The sequence below is a fragment of the Rhinoderma darwinii genome, chromosome 12, assembly GCF_050947455.1.
Source record: "Rhinoderma darwinii isolate aRhiDar2 chromosome 12, aRhiDar2.hap1, whole genome shotgun sequence".
Lineage (NCBI taxonomy): Eukaryota > Metazoa > Chordata > Amphibia > Anura > Rhinodermatidae > Rhinoderma > Rhinoderma darwinii.
This window is the reverse complement of record NC_134698.1, coordinates 77,878,811-77,901,936: the sequence shown is the minus strand read 5'-3', so window position 1 is coordinate 77,901,936 and position 23,126 is coordinate 77,878,811. Positions and strand designations below refer to the sequence as shown.

At 39.6% G+C, this 23,126-nt stretch overlaps 1 protein-coding gene across 6 annotated transcripts in view; it reads left to right on the top strand.

Annotated features, from left to right (window-relative positions):
• Positions 1-17,166, top strand: part of EVL (Enah/Vasp-like) — a 100,184-nt gene extending 83,018 nt beyond the window's left edge. For 4 of the 6 annotated variants that reach the window (XM_075844210.1, XM_075844207.1, XM_075844212.1 and 1 more), the window contains 9 exons: positions 1,919-2,163; positions 2,319-2,440; positions 8,563-8,620; positions 8,797-8,857; positions 9,532-9,598; positions 9,688-9,750; positions 13,080-13,146; positions 15,099-15,156; positions 16,529-17,166. In XM_075844210.1, the coding sequence (XP_075700325.1) occupies positions 1,919-2,163; positions 2,319-2,440; positions 8,563-8,620; positions 8,797-8,857; positions 9,532-9,598; positions 9,688-9,750; positions 13,080-13,146; positions 15,099-15,156; positions 16,529-16,566 (779 nt within the window). In that variant the 3' untranslated portion in view covers positions 16,567-17,166. The remainder of the gene's footprint in view (positions 1-1,918; positions 2,164-2,318; positions 2,441-8,562; positions 8,621-8,796; positions 8,858-9,531; positions 9,599-9,687; positions 9,751-13,079; positions 13,147-15,098; positions 15,157-16,528) is intronic. The other 2 variants (XM_075844211.1, XM_075844213.1) reach the window with 1 other exon arrangement.
• The last annotated feature ends 5,960 nt before the right edge of the window (positions 17,167-23,126 follow it).

Sequence of the window (23,126 nt, the reverse complement as noted above, 5' to 3'; positions counted from 1 at the left end):
GGCGATCACAGCTAATCAGTGAAGCCGGATCTGCTTCTCTTTGATAAGCGGTGGTCTTCATGACAAAACTCTTTATTGTGATTAAAGGGGTACTCCATCTGCAGACAGATCTCCTTGACATTCATGCGCCTTCCTGCAACTTTCTTTGTGTTGCCTTTTTATATCCTAATAAGTCATACAATACACACACTCGGGGTGGTGTTTTTGATGCCAAGAATACTGTAGACTGCAAAAACATCAAAAAAGTCAGACCCCATCATAAGTCAAAGGGATCCCTGTTATACCTCTCATGGCACGGCTAAAAACAGAAGCCATGACTGTAGTGTGAACAGAGCATTACAGCCACGTGAAACCAGCGTAGTCTATCCCATGTTCTCTCAGAGCAGCTACACTAAAGGCCCTTTTACACGGGCCAATGATCGAGCGAGCAAACAAACGATCATATGAACGCTCGTTCCCGATCATTGACCTGTGTAAACAGGGCAACGATCAACCGATGAACGAGCCAACACTTGTTCATTGGCTGATCGTATTGTTTATGCAGCGCAAAATATCTCCCTGTATGGGGATGAGCGATCGTAGTAACGAGCGCTCGTCCCCATACTAGCTCCTTGTGAAAAGAGCAAACGAGTGCCGATCAACGAGCTGTCTGGTTGATCGGTGCTAGCTTACACAGCCCACACCGGGCTGTGTAAGAGGACCCTAAGGTTCCTCTTACACGGACCGTGTAAACTAGCGCCGATCATCAGACAGCTCGTTGATCGCCGCTCGTTTGCTCCTTTCAAAAGGAGCAACGATTAGTAATGTATGGGGGAGATCGATCCTTACTGCGATCGCCCGTCCCCATACATTTCCCATCACATCTCACGGTTTACACAGGGAGACATGCTGCGGACAACCATAATATATCTTGCAGCATAAACGATACATAAGTTGGACATTTACTATGCTAATTAGTGTAGTTAATATGCAAAATAGCCAATCTAGTGCTGACCACAGGTGAACGATCATTACATATCTAGAAGCCATATTTAGGTCTGCCCCTTTGGAAAGTGGTGTGGGTGGGTAAGCATATATTTATGATTTAATATATGTAAGATTTTTTTTCCCCCTACAGATTTTGTCTTTTCCATAGCAGGAGAAACCATCAAACCCTTTTTTTATATCTTAATTTTGCCATTTTCACTTAATTTTTCCTTCATTTCATTTTTTGCAGTGTAGAACAAAAAAAGCGCTTATTGCCACATGGAAACCATCAGTAAGCTGCTGTTGACTGATCTGTTCTTACGTCTCTTTTTATTGCGGTCAGTGGACTGTAGCAGGCTCATTGAGTCATGAACATTTCAATACCCTCTGCCACCCGGCTCATTAACACCTGAATATCCAATGCAATGATCAGGTATTAAATATAAGGCCAGGGTCACACACGCACAGTTTTGATGCAGTTTTTTGCTCGTTTTTTTTTTAAGCCAAACACAGGAGAGGCCACAAAAGCAAGAAGATGATGTATCAGGCATTTCTTTATGCATTTCCTTCCTTTTGGATCCACTGTTGGCTCAAAAAACTGCACGTGTGATCCTCGCCTTAGGCTATTTGGATGTTCATGTGTTAGCGAGCTGGCCTGTATGGCGCCGCACAAGACAGAAAAATAAAATAGAAATAAAGCAATAATAAGATTACCCTGCAGCGACCCTGCTTGCTTATGGTTTCCAGACAGCAACAGATATTTACTGCAATGCACATAGCAAAGATGGTATGGAACAGTAGGAACAGCTCTACCCCAGTAGGTCACTGACTGTTTTAATAATGCCATCAATGCTGTACCTATAAAAGCCCCTGGCAGGGTAGTACTTGTTGTCTCTATATCCGTACCCACCACTAATTCCCTTTACCTAATAGACCTCATTTTATTTTGAAGGTCCCATGGTCCCACCTGGCCATCCCTCACTTACAACTATGGTAACTTCAGTTGGGGTAGCACCGGCTCCAACCAGTGGACCTCCACCTCCGCCACCACCTGGTCCTCCACCGCCATCAGGAGCTACCCCGCCACCTGCCCCTCCTCTACCAGCTGGGGGAAGCCAAGGGGTGGTATATGAAGACAGCCCGGCGTCCGGGCTGGCAGCAGCTCTGGCCGGTGCCAAACTGAGGAAAGTACAACGGGTGAGCCGCATATATTCATGTAAATCTCATCATATTGAGAAATTACCTCGAAGAGGCCGAGGAATGGAAATTATATAAGATACAGTCCTCAGAGAGAAGAACCTAATGAGGAGACTCCGCAGCTAAATATTTTTTTATATGTTTTCTCTTTGAAGTCAGAAGATGTTTCAGGAAGTTCTAGTCCCTGCGGAGCTTCCAAAACGGATGCCAATCGAACAAGTAGCGGAGGAGGAGGGGGAGGATTAATGGAAGAAATGAATAAACTGCTGGCGAAAAGGTTCGATTCACTAGAAGTCACACTGAATGAATGTCCTGCACATTATAGCATTATATTACCCCAGTCACCGCTGATAAACTGTTAATAGCAGTATTATAGTAGATATATTCTTGTATATGGGGGGCAGTATTATAGTAGTTATATTCTTGTATATAGGGGGCAGTATTATAGTAGATATATTCTTGTACATAGGGGGCAGTATTATAGTAGTTATATTCTTGTATATAGGAGCAGTATTATAGTAGTTATATTCTTGTACATAGGGGGCAGTATTATAGTAGTTATATTCTTGTATGTAGGGGCAGTATTATAGTAGTTATATTCTTGTATATAGGGGCAGTATTATAGTAGTTATATTCTTGTATATAGGGGGCAGTATTATTGTAGTTATATTCTTGTATATAGGGGGCAGTATTTTAGTAGTTATATTCTTGTATATAGGAGCAGTATTATAGTAGTTATATTCTTGTATATAGGGGGCAGTATTATAGTAGTTATATTCTTGTATATAGGAGAGGTATTATAGTAGTTATATTCTTGTATATAGGAGACAGTATTATAGTAGTTATATTCTTGTATATAGGGGGCAGTATTATAGTAGTTATATTCTTGTATATAGGGGCAGTATTATAGTAGTTATATGCTTGTACATAGGGGCAGTATTATAGTAGTTATATTCTTGTATATAGGGGGCAGTATTATAGTAGTTATATTCTTGTACACGGGGGCAGTATTATAGTAGTTATATTCTTGTATATAGGGGCAGTATTATAGTAGTTATATTCTTGTATATAGGGAGCAGTATTATAGTAGTTATATTCTTGTATATAGGGAGCAGTATTATAGTAGTTATATTCTTGTATATAGGGGCAGTATTATAGTAGTTATATTCTTGTATATAGGGGGCAGTATTATAGTAGTTATATTCTTGTACACGGGGGCAGTATTCTAGTAGTTATATTCTTGTATATAGGGGCAGTATTATAGTAGTTATATTCTTGTATATAGGGAGCAGTATTATAGTAGTTATATTCTTGTATATAGGGAGCAGTATTATAGTAGTTATATTCTTGTATATAGGGGGCAGTATTATAGTAGTTATATTCTTGTACATAGAGGCAGCATTATAGTAGTTATATTCTTGTATATAGGGGGCAGCATTATAGCAGTTATATTCTTGTATATAAGAGCAGTATTATAGTAGTTATATTCTTGTATATAAGAGCAGTATTATAGTAGTTATATTCTTGTATATAGGGAGCAGTATTATAGTAGTTATAGTCTTGTATATAGGAGCAGTATTATAGTAGTTATATTCTTGTATATAGGGGCAGCATTATAATAGTTATATTCTTGTATATAGGAGCAGTATTATAGTAGTTATATTCTTGTATATAGGGGCAGTATTATAGTAGTTTATATGCTTGTATATAGGGGGCAGTATTATAGTAGTTATATTCTTGTAGATAGGGGCAGTATTATAGTAGTTATATTCTTGTATATAGAGGACAGTATTATAGTAGTAGTAATATTCTTGTATATAGAAGCAGTATTATAGTAGTTATATTCTTGTATATAGGGGGCAGTATTATAGTAGATATATTCTTGTACATAGGGGGCAGTATTATAGTAGTTATATTCTTGTATATAGGAGCAGTATTATAGTAGTTATATTCTTGTACATAGGGGGCAGTATTATAGTAGTTATATTCTTGTATGTAGGGGCAGTATTATAGTAGTTATATTCTTGTATATAGGGGGCAGTATTATAGTAGTTATATTCTTGTATATAGGAGAGGTATTATAGTAGTTATATTCTTGTATATAGGAGACAGTATTATAGTAGTTATATTCTTGTATATAGGGGGCAGTATTATAGTAGTTATATTCTTGTATATAGGGGCAGTATTATAGTAGTTATATGCTTGTACATAGGGGCAGTATTATAGTAGTTATATTCTTGTATATAGGGGGCAGTATTATAGTAGTTATATTCTTGTACACGGGGGCAGTATTATAGTAGTTATATTCTTGTATATAGGGGCAGTATTATAGTAGTTATATTCTTGTATATAGGGAGCAGTATTATAGTAGTTATATTCTTGTATATAGGGAGCAGTATTATAGTAGTTATATTCTTGTATATAGGGGCAGTATTATAGTAGTTATATTCTTGTATATAGGGGGCAGTATTATAGTAGTTATATTCTTGTACACGGGGGCAGTATTATAGTAGTTATATTCTTGTATATAGGGGCAGTATTATAGTAGTTATATTCTTGTATATAGGGAGCAGTATTATAGTAGTTATATTCTTGTATATAGGGAGCAGTATTATAGTAGTTATATTCTTGTATATAGGGGGCAGTATTATAGTAGTTATATTCTTGTACATAGAGGCAGCATTATAGTAGTTATATTCTTGTATATAGGGGGCAGTATTATAGCAGTTATATTCTTGTATATAAGAGCAGTATTATAGTAGTTATATTCTTGTATATAAGAGCAGTATTATAGTAGTTATATTCTTGTATATAGGGAGCAGTATTATAGTAGTTATATTCTTGTATATAGGAGCAGTATTATAGTAGTTATATTCTTGTATATAGGGGCAGCATTATAATAGTTATATTCTTGTATATAGGAGCAGTATTATAGTAGTTATATTCTTGTATATAGGGGCAGTATTATAGTAGTTTATATGCTTGTATATAGGGGGCAGTATTATAGTAGTTATATTCTTGTAGATAGGGGCAGTATTATAGTAGTTATATTCTTGTATATAGAGGACAGTATTATAGTAGTAGTAATATTCTTGTATATAGAAGCAGTATTATAGTAGTTATATTCTTGTATATAGGGGGCAGTATTATAGTAGTTATATTCTTGTATATAGGGGCAGTATTAGGGTATGTTCACACGTAGTCAACCAAAACGTCTGAAAATCCAGAGCTGTTTTCAAGGGAAAACAGACCCTGCTTTTCAGATGTTTTTTACCAACTCGCATTTTTACCAACTCATTTTTTTACCAACTCGTTTTTGGAGCTGTTTTCATTGGAGTCTATGAGAAAACAGCTCCAAAAACGTCTGAAAGAAGTGTCCTGCACTTCTTTTGACGAGGCTGTATTTTTACGAGTCGTCGTTTGACAGCTGTCAAACGACGACGCAATAAGGGTATGTTCACACGTAGTCAACCAAAACGTCTGAAAATCCAGAGCTGTTTTCAAGGGAAAACAGACCCTGCTTTTCAGACGTTTTTTACCAACTCGCATTTTTACCAACTCATTTTTTTACCAACTCGTTTTTGGAGCTGTTTTCATTGGAGTCTATGAGAAAACAGCTCCAAAAACGTCTGAAAGAAGTGTCCTGCACTTCTTTTGACGAGGCTGTATTTTTACGAGTCGTCGTTTGACAGCTGTCAAACGACGACGCGTAAATAACAGGTCGTCTGCACAGTACGTCGGCAAACCCATTCAAATGAATGGGCAGATGTTTGCCGACGTATTGTAGCCATATTTTCAGACGTAAAACGAGGCATAATACGCCTCGCATACGTCTGAAATTTGGCCGTGTGAACATACCCTAACAGGTCGTCTGCACAGTACGTCGGCAAACCCATTCAAATGAATGGGCAGATGTTTGCCGACGTATTGCAGCCCTATTTTCAGACGTAAAACGAGGCATAATACGCCTCGTATACGTCTGAAATTTGGCCGTGTGAACATACCCTTATAGTAGTTATATTCTTGTATATAGGGGGCAGTATTATAGTAGTTATATTCTTGTATATTGGGGTCAGTATTATTGTAGTTATATTCTTGTATATAGGAGCAGTATTATAGTAGTTATATTCTTGTATATAGGGGCAGTATTATAGTAGTTATATTCTTGTATAAGGGGGCGGTATTATAGTAGTTATATTCTTGTATATAGGGGGCGGTATTATAGTAGTTATATTCTTGTATATAGGAGGCAGTATTATAGTAGTTATATTCTTGTATATAGGAGCAGTATTATAGTAGTTATATTCTTGTATATAGGGGGCAGTATTCTAGTAGTTATATTCTTGTATATAGGGGCAGTATTCTAGTAGTTATATTCTTGTATATAGGGGGCAGTATTCTAGTAGTTATATTCTTGTATATAGGGGGCAGTATTCTAGTAGTTATATTATTGTATATAGGGGGCAGTATTCTAGTAGTTATATTCTTGTATATAGGGAGCAGTATTATAGTAGTTATATTCCTGTATATAGGGGCAGTATTATAGTAGTTATATTCCTGTATATAGGGGGCAGTAATTTAGTAGTTATATTCTTGTATATAGGGGGCAGTATTATAGTAGTTATATTCTTGTATATAGGAGCAGCATTTTAGTAGTTATATTCTTGTATATGGGGGTAGTATTATAGTAGTTATATTCCTGTATATAGGGGGCAGTATTTTAGTAGTTATATTCTTGTATATAGGGGGCAGTATTTTAGTAGTTATATTCTTGTATATAGGGGGCAATATTATAGTAGTTATATTCTTGTATATAGGGACAGTATTATAGTAGTTATATTCTTGTATGTAGGGGCAGTATTATAGTAGTTATATTCTTGTATATAGGGGCAGTATTATAGTAGTTCTATTCTTGTATATAGGGGGCAGTATTCTAGTAGTTATATTCTTGTATATAGGGGGCAGTATTACTACTATTACTACTATTACTACTATTCTAGTAGTTATATTCTTGTATATAGGGGCAGTATTCTAGTAGTTATATTCTTGTATATAGGGGGCAGTATTATAGTAGTTATATTCTTGTATATAGGGGGCAGTATTATAGTAGTTATATTCTTGTATGTAGGGGCAGTATTATAGTAGTTATATTCTTGTATATAGGGGCAGTATTATAGTAGTTATATTCCTGTATATAGGGGCAGTATTATAGTAGTTATATTCTTGTATATATGGGCAGTATTATAGTAGTTATATTCTTGTATATAGGGGGCGGTATTATAGTAGTTATATTCTTGTATACAGGAGGCAGTATTATAGTAGTTATATTCTTGTATGTAGGGGCAGTATTATAGTAGTTATATTCTTGTATATAGGGGCAGTATTATAGTAGTTCTATTCTTGTATATAGGGGGCAGTATTCTAGTAGTTATATTCTTGTATATAGGGGGCAGTATTTTAGTAGTTATATTCAAGCAGTATTTTAGTAGTTATATTCTTGTATATAGGGGGCAGTATTTTAGTAGTTATATTCTTGTATATAGGGGGCAGTATTTTAGTAGTTATATTCTTGTATATAGGGGGCAGTATTATAGTAGTTATATTCAAGCAGTATTTTAGTAGTTATTCTTGTATATAGGGGGCAGTATTTTAGTAGTTATATTCTTGTATATAGAGGGCAGTATTATAGTAGTTATATTCTTGTATATAGGAGCAGTATTTTAGTAGTTATATTCTTGTATATAGGAGCAGTATTATAGTAGTTATATTCCTGTATATAGGGGGCAGTATTTTAGTAGTTATATTCTTGTATATAGGGGGCAGTATTTTAGTAGTTATATTCTTGTATATAGGGGGCAGTATTGTATTTTCTTTCTTGTACAGAGGAGTTATAGTAGTTTGTGCTGTTAGATTAAATTCATTCACATCTGCTTCAGGGTCTCGGCCCGAGGTCCTGTCGGAGCTTCCCGTCAGATCGGAGCCCTGACAAACAAACGGAAACCATAGGTTTTCGTTTGCATCACCATTCATTTCAATGGCGACGGATCCGGTGCAAATGGTTTCCATTTGTCCCAGTTGTCAAAGGGTTCTGTCGTGTTGGCGGAATGAATACCGTAGTAGAGACAAACGGAAACCATTTGCATCAGATCAGTCACCACTGAAATTAATGGGGATGCAAACGAAAACCTATGGTTTCCGTTTGTTTCAGTCAGGGTTCCGATCTCACGGGAAGCTCCGACGGAATACCAGAACGGAACCCTGACGCAGATGTGAACGAAGCCAAGTTTGTCGACTATTTGATAGATTTGGACAGCGACTACAGGAAAGCATATGACTAAATAAACAGAGGATTGGCCAATGGAAAAGATGAACACAATTCAATAACGATATTTGTTACAGAAGAAAAGCAGCACAGACAGAAAAACCTGGGGACAAAAAAGAAGATGAATGCCAAAACGTGAGTGACTAGAACTCTTCATACATTTCAGTCAATCAGGCTCGCATCACGTGATGCCCTTCTATAGAATTATCCCCGTTTCATCTCAGTCTGATATTCTCTATAATTGTTGTCGTATGTACACGGTCATATCATATTATAAATATATCTATATAACGGTTCTCCTATACATTTAGGAAGATGCCAGTCTCTCGTCTTCTCCCAACACACGGGGCCCCACACCTCAGAACTCTGCAGGTAACAATCACTAATGTGCCTATGTACATATGTATGGGCGGATGGATGAATGTATTTAAAGGGGTTGTCTAAGATTAGAAAAAAAAACAACTAATTTTTCTAGAAACAGCGCCACTCTTGTCCATAGGCTTTGTTTGGTATTGCAGCTCATACCCATTCACCTTAACTGCCAGCAGTTGCCACTAGGGGGAGCTTACTGTATACTGTTTATACGTGGAACTTAAAGGGGTTGTCCACTACTGAACAACAGATGAGGCCATAGTCCTCTGCTTCCGGCATACGTCCAGTGCTCGGAGTCAGCTGGAGCAGCTTAACGGTGCGGTGTCCGGGTGTCGGACCCCCACAGATCATGTACTGATGACCTATCCGTTGGATAGGTCATCAGTTGTCCAGTACTGGACAACCCCTTTAATGGTAAAATGGTATGCAGCAAGCACCTAGGCTCCCCCTAGAGGCAGACTGAGTATTGAAATCTATATCTATGCAGGGGATTTGGAGCTTTGTATCAGAAAACCACAGGTCAGACCGCAATAAGGATATATTATGACATTATTCAGCTCAGAATTTGGGAGCCAACAATGACATTATATAAAAAGTGGACATTCCCTTTAAGGCATCCACTACCATTCCCTGTCTGGGTTTTCTAATAATTCTAGTTTGTAATCTTATTACAGACTTGGGTAAAAAACCATGGGAGAGAAGTAATTCAGTGGAAAAGCCTGTGGCCTCATTACTGTCCAGGTGAGTGCCCGCCCTAGCCGAAGTCTTAATGCATGGAATAAATCTTGTATTGTGCTCTATTCATGTGCTATCTCATTCCATTGCCATAGAACCCCACCAGTGGTGAAGAGTCCTGAAGCTAAGAGCCCCATACAATCCCAGCCACCCTCTAGGTACCAAAGCAAACTGCAGCTCTTTGACTGTATCATCTTGTGCTGTGCCGACCTTTGTCTCCACGTGTTGCGTGCTACGTAAATCAGTGTAGTTGTTAGTGTTGTGGTTTTGTTTTGTGTACCCATTACCTGAACACAGTTGGGTAGCAGATTTTAAAGCCTCTATCTTTTGGACACCAGTTTACGTATAGAATTAATTTTCGTAAACATCGGAATCACTTTGTACATACATGACTTTACTTATCCTGTACTGATCCTGAGTTATATCCTGTATTATACTCCAGAGCTGCACTCACTATTCTGCTGGTGGAGTCACTGTGTACATACATTACTTATCCTGTACTGATCCTGAGTTATATCCTGTATTATACTCCAGAGCTGCACTCACTATTCTGCTGGTGGAGTCACTGTGTACATACATTACTTATCCTGTACTGATCCTGAGTTACATCCTGTATTATACTCCAGAGCTGCACTCACTATTCTGCTGGTGGAGTCACTGTGTACATACATGACATTACTTATCCTGTACTGATCCTGAGTTACATCCTGTATTATACTCCAGAGCTGTACTCACTATTCTGCTGGAGTCACTTTGTACATACATTACATTACTTATCCTGTACTGATCCTGAGTTATATCCTGTATTATACTCCAGAGCTGCACTCACTATTCTGCTGGTGGAGTCACTGTGTACATACATGACATTACTTATCCTGTACTGATCCTGAGTTACATCCTGTATTATACTCCAGAGCTGTACTCACTATTCTGCTGGAGTCACTTTGTACATACATTACATTACTTATCCTGTACTGATCCGGAGTTATATCCTGTATTATACTCCAGAGCTGCACTCACTATTCTGCTGGTGGAGTCACTGTGTACATACATTACATATCCTTTTCTGATCCAGAGTCATAGTCTGTATAATATTCTAGAACTGAATTCACAATTCTGTAGGATTCAGAGAAAAGCTCTCCCAATAATTCCTGCCTGTTCATTGTCTGAAAGACCAAGATATGTGCAATTTCCATCCTGGGAAGTGTAATATTTACACAAATGTAGGAAAACACACCGCCACTCTGCATTTTAAGCACTAAGCTTTTAGGGGTGTCTCTAAAGGACAAGCTTGATGACTGTTTCCAGTCAGCAGAATAGAGAGTGCAGCTCTGGAGTATAATAGACTTTTACCAAGGATCAAGTTACTCAACTTTTTACATAGATTATATACAAACTGGGAAATCGGCGTATAACATAATAAAAAAATAATGACTTATGTAAAGAAATCTTGATCGTTGTACAATGCAATTCCTCATGATTTATAAGATCTCTGCAGTCAGTGAAAGGACAAATTCCTGTTTATAACTAAAGGCTGAAAACTCATTCTGACCTAGTCCTGCTGACACAGCTGCAGGTTCTTACAATATGCCATCCAACTGGAGCACAGGACAGACATTTGTGCTGCTGCGATGTGTAACTGACAGAGTATTGCTTAGGCTTAATATATTTCAGCAAATCCCCAGCTGTGTGAGCAGAGTTTCTTTCCTTTGACTGTAATGAAGAATGTTTCCATTCACTGATGGCATGCAGAGATCTTGAAAAAGGTTTAGAAATTTGAATAATCTTTTTTTTTGCAAAGTTTCAGAAGTTTTCCATATACAATGATTAAGCTTTACTTACATAACACTAGACAAATCATCAATGTGTGAGGGGGTCCCTGGTTCCTAATTCCTCTGTGGTTTTGCCTCAGACCAAACAATGGCTGCTCTCACTGTGAACCAACATTGGGTGCCTTTTAAATCATGCCCGAATTTCATCATTCTGTATGGCGATCATATTGTCCACGGGTGACATGGAATACACAGCAGCATTGCATTTCAGTGTAGCACTACTTTTTAGCATTTTTTTTTTTTACAGCTTAAAGCTACATATACCATTATATAACTTTAAAATACTTTGCTTTTTACAGCTACCAAACCTATACTCCAGTTACACCCAAAGCTGCATTAAAAATGTTGACACTGTCTGCTCACTATACATAGCAAGCCTTAGGCTACATTCACACGAGCGTATCAGATTCACGCACGTGAAAACCGCGTGTGAATCTGGTCCGTGTGTGTTGCGTCATGCATCAGTGCACTTTGCGACTGGCATGTGTTTTTCACGCACTCGCAAAGTACATTTTTAGTTTTTTTTTCAAACAAATTGATGCGTCGTTTTCACACACCCATTAACTTCAATGGGCGCATAGGTGCGTGAAAACGCACCAATTTAGGACATGCTGTGAGTTTCACGCAGCGGACTCTCCATATAATACTGCCATACAGTGGCCAAAGATTGCGGTCAAACAATATCCATATAATACTGCCATACAGTGCCGAACGAATACTGTCAATCAATGTCTATATAATACTGCCATACAGTGCCCAAAGAATACTGTCAATGTCTATATAATACTGCCATACAGTGCCGAAAGAATACTGTCAATCAATGTCTATATAATACTGCCATACAGTGCCCAAAGAATACGGTCAAACAATGTCCATATAATGCTGCCATACAGTACACAAAGAATACGGTCAAACAATGTCCATGTAATACTGCCATACAGTGCCCAAAGAATACATCAATGTCCATATAATACTGCCATACAGTGCCGAAAGAATACGGTCAATCAATGTCCATGTAATACTACCTTACGCTGCCAATAGAACACTGGTGTATAATCCTATACAGCGTTCACATAACATTGTCACACTATACCACCATACAGTACAGAAGTAATAAAATTATAAGTTGGCCAAAAAAACGATCACAACAAGTTGTCTAATAGCAAAAGCCAACGGTGGAGCGGAAAGGTATTTCACACCAGTTTTTAGCTTTAGCATGGGCTTCACGGGTCCTTACACACCTGGTACTGTCAGGATGGGGGACGCCACGTGGAAATTACCCCTTTTTGTCCCTGTACGCTGTGTATTTAGGGTCATCATTGCACCAGATGGTTTAGTACCAGCAGGACACCCAATAAAGAAAACGTTTTCTCCGTCAGTATCTGCACAGCAGTCAGTGGCGATACTGGATCTTACCAGGCGAGAACTTATGGGAAAGATTTTCGTACTTCCCACTGCTGCGATCCGTTCCCAAGAAATATACAGGAAAAACATGAGCCTAAATATATGGAGACCGGTAACAATCCTGCTCCTCAGAGTACTTGCATTGGACTCATTGCGGTGTAAAATGTCTGGACCACTAGTGCAAGTAATAAACATGTTGAGAGTTGTAGTGGAAATGGTCATGTCACTTAACGGTGTTACATTTCGAGCAGGATGAAGCCTGTAAACAGCAGCAATGACGTATCGACGGACGCCTTAGATTTCGACCGAATGAAGCAAGTGAGTACACCGCAATAGCCGCCTATTCAATGTTTGGATTTCTGTGTAGCCAGAAGGAGATGGATTGGCCGAGAGGCCTCAATTTCCAATATTTACAATGTGTGGACCCCCCCCCCCCCCCAAAGAAACAGGGGGCTCTGTAGTGCGTGCAGATGTGTCCACTATCTCTTTATGAGGGCATCTTGTATAAATAAACTTTTTATATGAAGTTCTACAAATTTCTAGTATGCTTTTTTTCCCCAATTCATCTCCACTTTCAATATATCTGCTTGCTGTCAGTGAGTGGACAAATTCTTATTTAGACCCAGGGGCTGCAGATTGACCAAATACTTCACACGTATCTTCTGCGGGCTAAACACAAACCGTACAAATCTTTCTCCTGCCCTGACAGTTTGCTATAATGTAGCAAAGCTGTGAGAACTATAACTGTGAGAAGATACTTTATATATATAATAAATAAATGTTTCCAGCAGGCAGAGATCTTGAAAATGTTGAATTAAAATACAAAGTATATTAGAAAGTTGTAGAACTTTTTATTCAATGATTAAGCATTTTTCATACAAGACTGGACAGCCCCTTTTAAATCTACGTACGCCATGCGCAAATACTTTACATCAAGTCTCCAGTCACTTCATAAAATAAGTCTTTGAAGTCTGGAAATGTTATATGCTGGTCATCTTATGCTATATGGCAGATCTGGAGTGATTATGCTGTGCATTAGTAAAAAGGTATATTTTCCTACATGAGGTTGCTGTACTACATCTACCATAATGCAACACAGCAGGTAATACTGTGAGTACAGAAACTAAACCTGTAGGAGGCAGCAGTGAGCTGCATGATCCTGGGAGATCACATTGCCGATCAAAAATGGTAATGGATTCCTAAGGAAAGGTTTTCTTACTTTTCTCTTAACTGGTTCCCAACCGCTGGCTGTATTTTTATGGCCAGCGGTCAGGGTCCTTAAAACCCGCGCCATAGACTTTTTACGGCTCGGGTTTTAACTTGCTGCCCGCGCGATCGGGCATCTGAATGTCGGGTCTCCGGCTGTCAGTGACTGCCGGGGACCCTGAGGAGAGGATAGAAGCAGCTTTCGCTGCTTTTGTCTTCTCCTATCTCTTCTACACAGCACTCAATGAACGCTGTGTATAGGAATAGAGGCAGTGGCAGCACCGCTGTCTCTATTGGTCCCGGTGATCATGTGACTGGTCACATGATTGCCAGGATGCTGTTACTGACAGACTGCTGCTGGGTCTTACCAGACCCAGCACAGCCCTATTAGGGACAATCGTCACTATGAGAGGGCTGATTTCCCCTGTAACTGGGGCTGCTGTGCAGCTCCAGCTACAGTGGAAAAGAAAGAAAAAAAATATATAAACTTCCCCAAAGGTCTTTTTTGACCTTTGGGGGACAGACCATAGTAATAAAAAAATAATAAAGTAAAGAGCAAAAAAAATTAATAAATAAATACACATAAAATACCCACCGCCAAAAAAAACGTCCCCCCCCCCCCCCGCCAATCATTTTTGTAACGCTAGCGCTGACCCAATTACCCTAATATAGACATGTAATATATTAACATTTACGGTAGACAATGACGATCACAAATAAAAGGTCTATTTTAGGGTAAAACTATGTTATTACCAAAAAGATAAAAATAGCTGAAAAGTAAAAAAGCTTATTTTTTTTACTATTATTTTCAAACTTTAAGATTAATAATTCTAAAATAGCAAAAATGATAAAAAAAAAAAAAACAGCATGGTCTACGGAAAAAACATCACAAAAATCACGTCGATAGCCCAATAAAGAAGTTAGCGCCGTTTAACTAACACGTGCTAAAAATGGCTAAACGGTGTCTGGTCCTGAAAAATAGCCCGGTCCTGAACTTAAGGGATCCACGTTAAGTTTTGTATCAAATTGTTTTTACTTTTTTAACATTTATATTTCTTCATCAGGAAATACTAGAGGAAGTTGTTAGAGAGTTACATAAAGTCAAAGAAGAGATTATTGATGGTAAGTTTTTGTCCTTACTGGTTTGTGTCTTACATTATAGCGTTATTGGCCGTGACCGGGCTGCACTTGTCTCTAGGTTTTGGCTACAGAGCCGTACAATCCTGCATAGAGCAATGTGACAATCCATCATTTCTGGTTGCCCCATACGCAGATTCCTGTACAGTCCATTCTAAAGGGACTATATAAGGAAAGGGGCACTTTGTAAACTAATTTAAAAAAATGCTGCAATATTCACATTGACCACTAGAAGTCACCAAGTAGCACAAACTCCTGACTGGTAAAACAAGATCATCTCACTTACAGCCTGCAGTAAAGACAAAAGCTGGCCATACATTTTAGATAGCTGCTGACCTGACAAAATGCTTGTTTGACAGACAGCTATTCCTTCCGACTCCCCCATACACATGCACGCTTAGCCAAGCGTGAATCTGTGCTCAGGGAGAAAGCCAAAAAAAACTGAAAGCTTTTACCCGTCTTGTGTGAATGCACCCTACAAAGCTGTAGGATCTCATTATCACTAGTAGGCAGAGTTTTAAAGAGGATGTCCCACCAGGACAACCACTTTAGGCGAAGTTCACACCTAGCATAAATACTGCAACTTTTTGCAGCATATGTGAGAATATATTATTACACTGAATTTAATGAACTACTATGTAATACATGGTTCTCCGGAGTAAGAGAAATGCAATTCTTTCCCATGATGGGCACACGGACTGGGGATTCCTAATAAAACATTCCCTTTAAGCTTGTCGGACTTGTCACCCAGGAGGCGGGATCTTTGCTGCCTGATTAGCCAACCTTGCCATCTAGTGGATCAAACCACCTGGAAATTACAGGATTAAAAAAAACATGGCTGCTTTGTTCAGGAGACACTGCCCCACCCATCCATGGTTTGTGTCTGATATTGCTATCCAGTCCCATTTAAGTGAATGGAGCTGCAATACCACACACAACCTGTGGACAAGTGTGGTGCTGTTTATGGAGCAAAACCACCATGTTTTTCTACCCCCTTTGATACACAATATCTTAGTGTTACTTAATGAGGCATGTAGACCATACCCAAAATGACATTGCTGTTGTATTGCTGGAGCCAAGATAAGCAGGTTTCACACTAATCTCTCTCACCCTCTCTATACAAAATACTAAATCAGCCTATGTTTTCATTCTGTTTTTGGAGGAAAACCACCATGTTTTTCTACCCCTTTGATACACAATATCTTAGTGTTACTGAATGAGACATGTAGACTATACCTAGAATGACATTGCTGTTGTATTGCTGGAGCCAAGATAAGCAGGCTTCACACTAATCTCTCTCGCCCTCTCTATACAAAATTCTAAATCAACCGATGTTTTCATTCTGTTTTTTTTGCAGCTATCAGGCAGGAACTGAGCAGAATCAGTACAACATAATAAAGGAAGGAGTCGTCCGGTTCGGGAATGTACAGTGGAGTCCAAGCAGGGCTGATGATTTGCGTGTTATAATGGTCACTGAATAAAGGGGACTGCACCTGCACTCTGTTCCTATCCCCGTAGCAGACACACTTTGAAGCTTGCAGCCTTGGATTTTGCTTTAAGTCTTACCATGAAAGAAAATTATTCAAACATTTTACATTTCTGGATTTTCTTTTCAGAGTTCATCATCTGACTTTGCACACCGAGATTCGTCAGCCTTTTTTTTTGTATGATAAATTTGCTTATTTAAATGTATTATTTTTCATTTAGTAGTAGTTACAAAAAAAAAAAAAAAAAAGAGAGAAATGTGAGCTATTTGCTTTATTAGGATGACTTCAGAGTAATTTAACTGGTAGTCTGCAGTGTTAGGACCCTTACTTGCCAACAGAATTTTATTGCAGATTCACGAAAGAACCAGACACTTTACAACGATCGTATGGTGACAAAATAAAAAAGACAAAAAAAAAAAAAATGACACTTCATCACAATATTACAATGGTACATCAGTGCACCACAGTAGCTGTATTCATATTGGTAATAAATTGTTTATTGTCCAGACTGGTATTTTATTTCTACACTTATTACCCTGAAGATGCCCTTAAAGGGATATTCCCAGAATCAACATTTATCACATTTTAGGTGATCAGTTTCTGATCGATGGGGGGACTGCACCGCTGGGACCCCCACTGATCACAAATCCCCAGTTCTTCACTGTACGCCTGCAGCTACGAAAACTTGAATGGAGCAGCGGGCGATCAGGCACGGTACCGATCCATTGAATGTCTAGACTGATGAAGATTGCCAAATACAGCATTCAGCCGTTTCCTTTAGTCCCATAGACTTTGAATGGAGTGGCAGGACAAATGCTCGACCGCCGATCCATTCAGGCCCCTCCTCACTGCGGGGGATGCAGTAATAAGAACGGGGGCGGGGTTCAGGTCACCTGTTCTAGTGATCGTGGCAGTCCCAGCAGTCAGACACATCTATCCTGTGGATAGGTGATAAACGTACATTCTGGGGATACACTTTAAGGGAGAATCCAGGATTTCGAGAGGTATCTAATTAGGTTTGGAAATCCCCTATCAATCTGAAGGGTCCCCTGATCAGTTGATCCACAGGTAATGGGTGAGATAGTCCTCAGTACTCCCCTACCCACCCATGGAAGAAACTAAAGGGGTTGTCCAGGCATGGAGTCTCTTTTTTTTTTTTTTTAAACTGATGGCCTATCTACGGAATAGGCGATCAGTATATGATTGATGGAGGTCCGACACCTGCACCCCGCATCGTTCAGATGTACCGGCGGGCACCGGAGGCTTTGCTATGGTCGGTGTTGGAAGTAGATGGATCCGTACACTGTATAGCTGCAACTCTGCGCCTATAGATTTGAATACACTATACGGTGACCGGAGCCATCTGCTCGGAGGCAGCCAGTATAGCTGATGGGTGCAGGGTACGGGTGTCGGGCTCCCACCGATCATATACTGATGACCTATTATGTGGATAGGTCATCAGTATGAAAAACAGCCCCCATACTGGACAACCTTTTTAAGCATTACATGAGGCCCATTGAAATGAATGAACCAAGACATCCAGGGGAAGAGCTGAGCTTTGAAGAAGCTCCCTGCTCTGACTAATAGGGGGGCAGCCCTCTACTAAATTCTTATGACTAAATAGAGCATATACAAATGGGAGATACCGCAGACAAAACTCATACACGGTGTTATCCCTAGTGCAGAACCTGAGAGGGCAGGGCATGACAGATTCCCGTGTGTCCTGCACCGCATTGTGCATAAGGGCTTGTCCACACGTAACGGAATTAGTGCAGAAAATGGTGCAGCTTTTACGGCTTTTTCCTCAATGCTGGGGGATGGTGACATCTCCTCTGAAAAACGCAGCAATTCAGTCACCTTCCACAGCTGGAATTGACATGCTGCGGTACGGAAAATACGCACCGTAGGTAAATTTCTGGTCGGAAATTTTACGCAGCCTGTGGATGCGACTTCTTAGATCTCACCCACTTTGCTGCTACTGTATTCTGTTGCGTATTTTCCATCCGCAATTCTGGTTGGAAAATACGCAGCAATTCCGCTATGTGTGGACAAGCCCGAACCGTATCAGGTTTTCTCGCAATGTTCCTTTAACTTTAGCTAAAAAAAAGCTTAACCTTTATTCGCCCTATGCACATGTAAAGTCTAGGTGCCCACAACCGCCATAAAATCCGTGGGTGGTGAGGAACTTCAAAGACTTGCATACAATGTGGTCACCGCAATCTCAACTCCGTGATGAGGTTAAGGAGAGCGCTGAACTAAAGGCGCTTTTACACGAGCCAATTATCGGGCAAACGCTCGTTCATTGGCGAATTGTATAGTTTATGGATAAAATATTACCGTTGTTGGCAGTAAACAGGCAGATGCGCGGCTGACATTATGGAAATTTATTGGGACGAGCGATCGTAGTAATAGTCGCTCGTCCTCATGCATTGTTCCTTGCGAAAGGAGCAAACGAGCGCCGATCATCGAGCGATCTCGTTGATCGGCGCTTGTTTACACGGCCCACGTAAGAGGACTCCTAGTGTATGCGTTCTCTGTGCTGAAGCAAATTTGTGTAAATGGCGCAACTTTACAATTAGTCTCGATTAACATATCTCATACCTTTATGTAGCGTGTAACCGTGGAAACACACAGGTCTGTATAGGAGCTGCATAGCGAAAACAAACCCGTTTGTGGTCCTGCAGCCATTTTACTCACTTGCATCCCACTACTCCGTCTTCAGCAGTATCTGATCAGAACAGGTCAATATGATTCACATGCAGCATGCTATATATCCCTCCCATTGCACAGCCATGTCAGTTTGAGATGGGGAGACACGGGGACATAGACTAAAGCATTGAAAGAAGGAAGAGGAGGGAGGTGGCTTCACAGGGAACACCCACTGAGCTCTAAACTTGCAGCTCCACAAGCAGACATGCAGGTCTTGAAAATAAAAGCAGCAATACAGAAGTCAGCCAGCAACATCGTCCTAGTAGAACCTGTCTAGGTATACAAATATCTAAACTTTCCGTGATAAAGTTGAATATACCCTTTAAATACTAGGAACCCTTCGTAGATGTAGCACTTGCTAATGAAATCCCTTAAAGAGGTTGTACAGGTTTAGAAAAACAGCTGATTTCTTCCCGAAACAGCGCCACACCTGTCCACAGGTTGTGTCTGGTATTGAAACTCAGCTCCATTGAAGTGAATAGGGTTGAGCTTCAATACCACGCAACCTGTGGTCATGTGTGGTACCGTTTTTGGAAGAAAGCAGCCATGCTTTTCCAATCTTGTACAACCCCTTTAAAGTAACAAAGTTTTGGTAAATTAGTACCGAAATATAAAATGAACAGTCAGACAGGTGAAATTGAGGGACAGGTGGAAGTAGCCATGTCTGGATTTATTGGCATCGCTTGTGCTACATGAAGCTAAGCAGAGATACAGCTCAGTGTATAAAACGCGTACATGGGCTAATCAATATAATGGAGGGCACCCCACCTGCAGTCTGGGTGTAGCTATAGGGGTGAAGCTGTAGCAGTCACCCCTGGCCCTGATGCCTGAGGAGGCCCAAAGACCCCTCAGAACCTTAAGACACCAGTATGCTCAATGCCACATGGTAGGTGGGGGGTCCTGATGGATTGGGGCCCAAGAGCTTCACGTTACGTCTCTGCCTGCAGTTTAATAGAAATCGTTTGTACAAATGTAATTCTTTTTAACATTATATAGTTTTGCTGCCCAACAGAATTAATTTCAACTTAAAGGAAATTTCCATATTTGAACATTAATTTACAACATCACACGTTTATAATCTACATAAAATGTGGAGTAACGTTGTAAATCCTTTGCTCCTCATCTTGTACAGATTTGGAGTTACGCGATATTTTCTGCGCCATACAAGTCTAAATTCTTAATTCAGAATTCTGTTGGTTTCCTACTACCAGAGAGCAGTGCATTATGGGAGCTCGGATGACCGATGCACAATTCGGGCTCAGCTTTTGAATCACATGACTGACCGTGGCTGGAGCTACATTTGCTGTCTGTTTCCAATGGCAAACAGTAGAATTTTAAAACACATGAATGGAGAATAGGACATTATAATAGTAAAGCAAAATAATCTACAAAAAAGTTGCTACAAAAAGTTTGTGTACTTTGCAAATAAATTGTGAAGTGTTGGTAACACCACTGTGATCCTTAACCCCTTCCCTCCTCAGCCATTTTTCGGATTTTCACTTTTGTTTTTTCCTCCCCACCCTCCAAAAGCTATATTTTTATTTTATTTTTTCCGTCTATATAGCCATATCAGGGCTTGTTCTATGGTTGTAGCTTTTCATGGCACCATTTATTGTACTGGGAAGCTGAAAAAAAAATATTTGGGGGTGAAATTGGCAAAAATCTGCGATTACGCCATTTTGGGGGGGGGGGGGTTGTTTCTACGGTGCCCATCAGGCGGTAGAAACGACATTCACCTTATTCTACAGGTTGATACGATTACGATACCACCAAATTTATATGTTTTGTTTTATGTTTTACCACTTTTTAAAAAAAATAAAACTATTTGCTAAATTAAAAAAATCTTGTGTGTCGCCATATTCTGAGAGCCATAACTTTATTTTTCCATCAATTTAGAGGTGTGAGGGCTTAAATTTTGCGGGGCAAGCTGTAGTTTTCACCGATACCAGTTTGGGGGATATGAGACTTTTTGATCACTTTTTATTTCATTTTTTTGGAGCGCAGAGGTGACCAAAAAACAGCAATTTGCGGGCCTATGTATATATTTTTTTTTTTACGGCATTCACCGCTAAACAACGCTATATTGTGATAGTTTGGACTTTTACGGACGTGGCGATACCAGTTATGTTAACATTTATTTTTTTTAACATTGATCTAGGGAAAAAAATATGAAAACTGTTTTGTTTTTTTTTGTTTTTTTTTTAACTTTTAATACTTTCTTTTTATGTTCCAAAAAAAAAAGAAACTTTGTTTTTTACTTCTTTTATTAGTCCTCCTAGGGGACTTGAAGCAGCGATGGTTGGATTGCTTGCATGATATACTGCAATACTAATGTATTGCAGTATATCGTGATTCTGACAGTCTCTCGTGAAGCCCTGCCGGAGGCAGAGCTTGAAAGGTGTACAAAGATGGCAGACCTGGGGGTCTTTATAGGCCCCCAGGCTGCCATAACAACCGTTGCTACCGGCCGATCGTGCCGCCGGGGGCGCGATGTCGTGTTTGAGGGGGCGGCCCCCGATTCTAACACTTTAAATGCCGCAATCGTGATTGACCACGGCATTTAAGGTGTTAAACGGGCGGAATCAAAGTGAACTTTGATCCCGCCCGTTAAAGTGAGGTGTCGGCTGTGTAACACAGCCGTCACCCGCTGTGTATGGAGCAAGCTCAGCCCGTGAGCCCGCTCTATGCTTCCCCTTAACCCTTATCACGTACACCAATAAGATCAGGAATCAGAGGGCGCCCGACTGCTGGGCCTGCTATACATGGGTGGGAGCAGGAGACACCCCTAACTTTCAGAAAGTGGTGGTCTTTATGGGACAACCCTTTAACCCTTTCCCGTCCGCATATGCTTATTTACGTCTGGAAAGGGTTTTTAAAAATGGCGACCGCTCAGAAGCCGAGCAGGCGCGATGGCCGTCTGTGGCAGGTCTCGATAACAATGCACTAATTTTGACATATACTGGAATATTGTGATATTGCAGTCTATGACATAAGCAATCTAACGATCGCAGGTTCAAGCCCCCTAGGGTGGCTAAAAAATAGTAATTAAAAATTTGGAAAAAAAAAAAATTTGAAAATATAAAAAAAAAAAAATCTAAATTACCTCCCTTTCCCTAGACCACATAGGAAAATAAATAAACAAAAATAAATACATAAAGGTATCCTCGCATCCGAAAACGCCCGAACTATGAAAATATTTTTCCAATGGGGTAAACGCCATAGCGGGGGAAAAAGGTCCAAATGGTCAAATCTGAGTATTTTTGCCACAATTTTTTGATAAAAAGTGAAAAGTCGCCTTACACAGAAATATAAAAAAAGTTATGGGGGTCACAATATGGCTATGCAAAAAAAAAAATTTGTTTCTTTCAAACATAACAAAAACTATATAAATTCGGTATCACCGTGATCATACTTACCGGCAGAATAAAAGGTAATGTGTCATTTTCACCGTGCAATGAACACCGTAAAAACGAAACCCATAAGAAAATGGTGGAACTGCGGTTTTTTCCAATTCCACCCCATTCTGATTTTTTTCCCAGCTTCCCAGTACATCACACATAATAAATAGTACCATCAAAACTAAGCCCTTATATGACTGTCAAGGAAAAAATAAAAAAAAGTTATGACATTTGGAAGGCAGGGAGGAAAAAACAAAAGCAGAAAAACAAAAATTAGTCTAATCCTGAAAGGGTTGAACTTGTAAAAAGAAAATATTTGCAAATCGTATCTTCTACACTGAGAACACACACAGACTTCTGG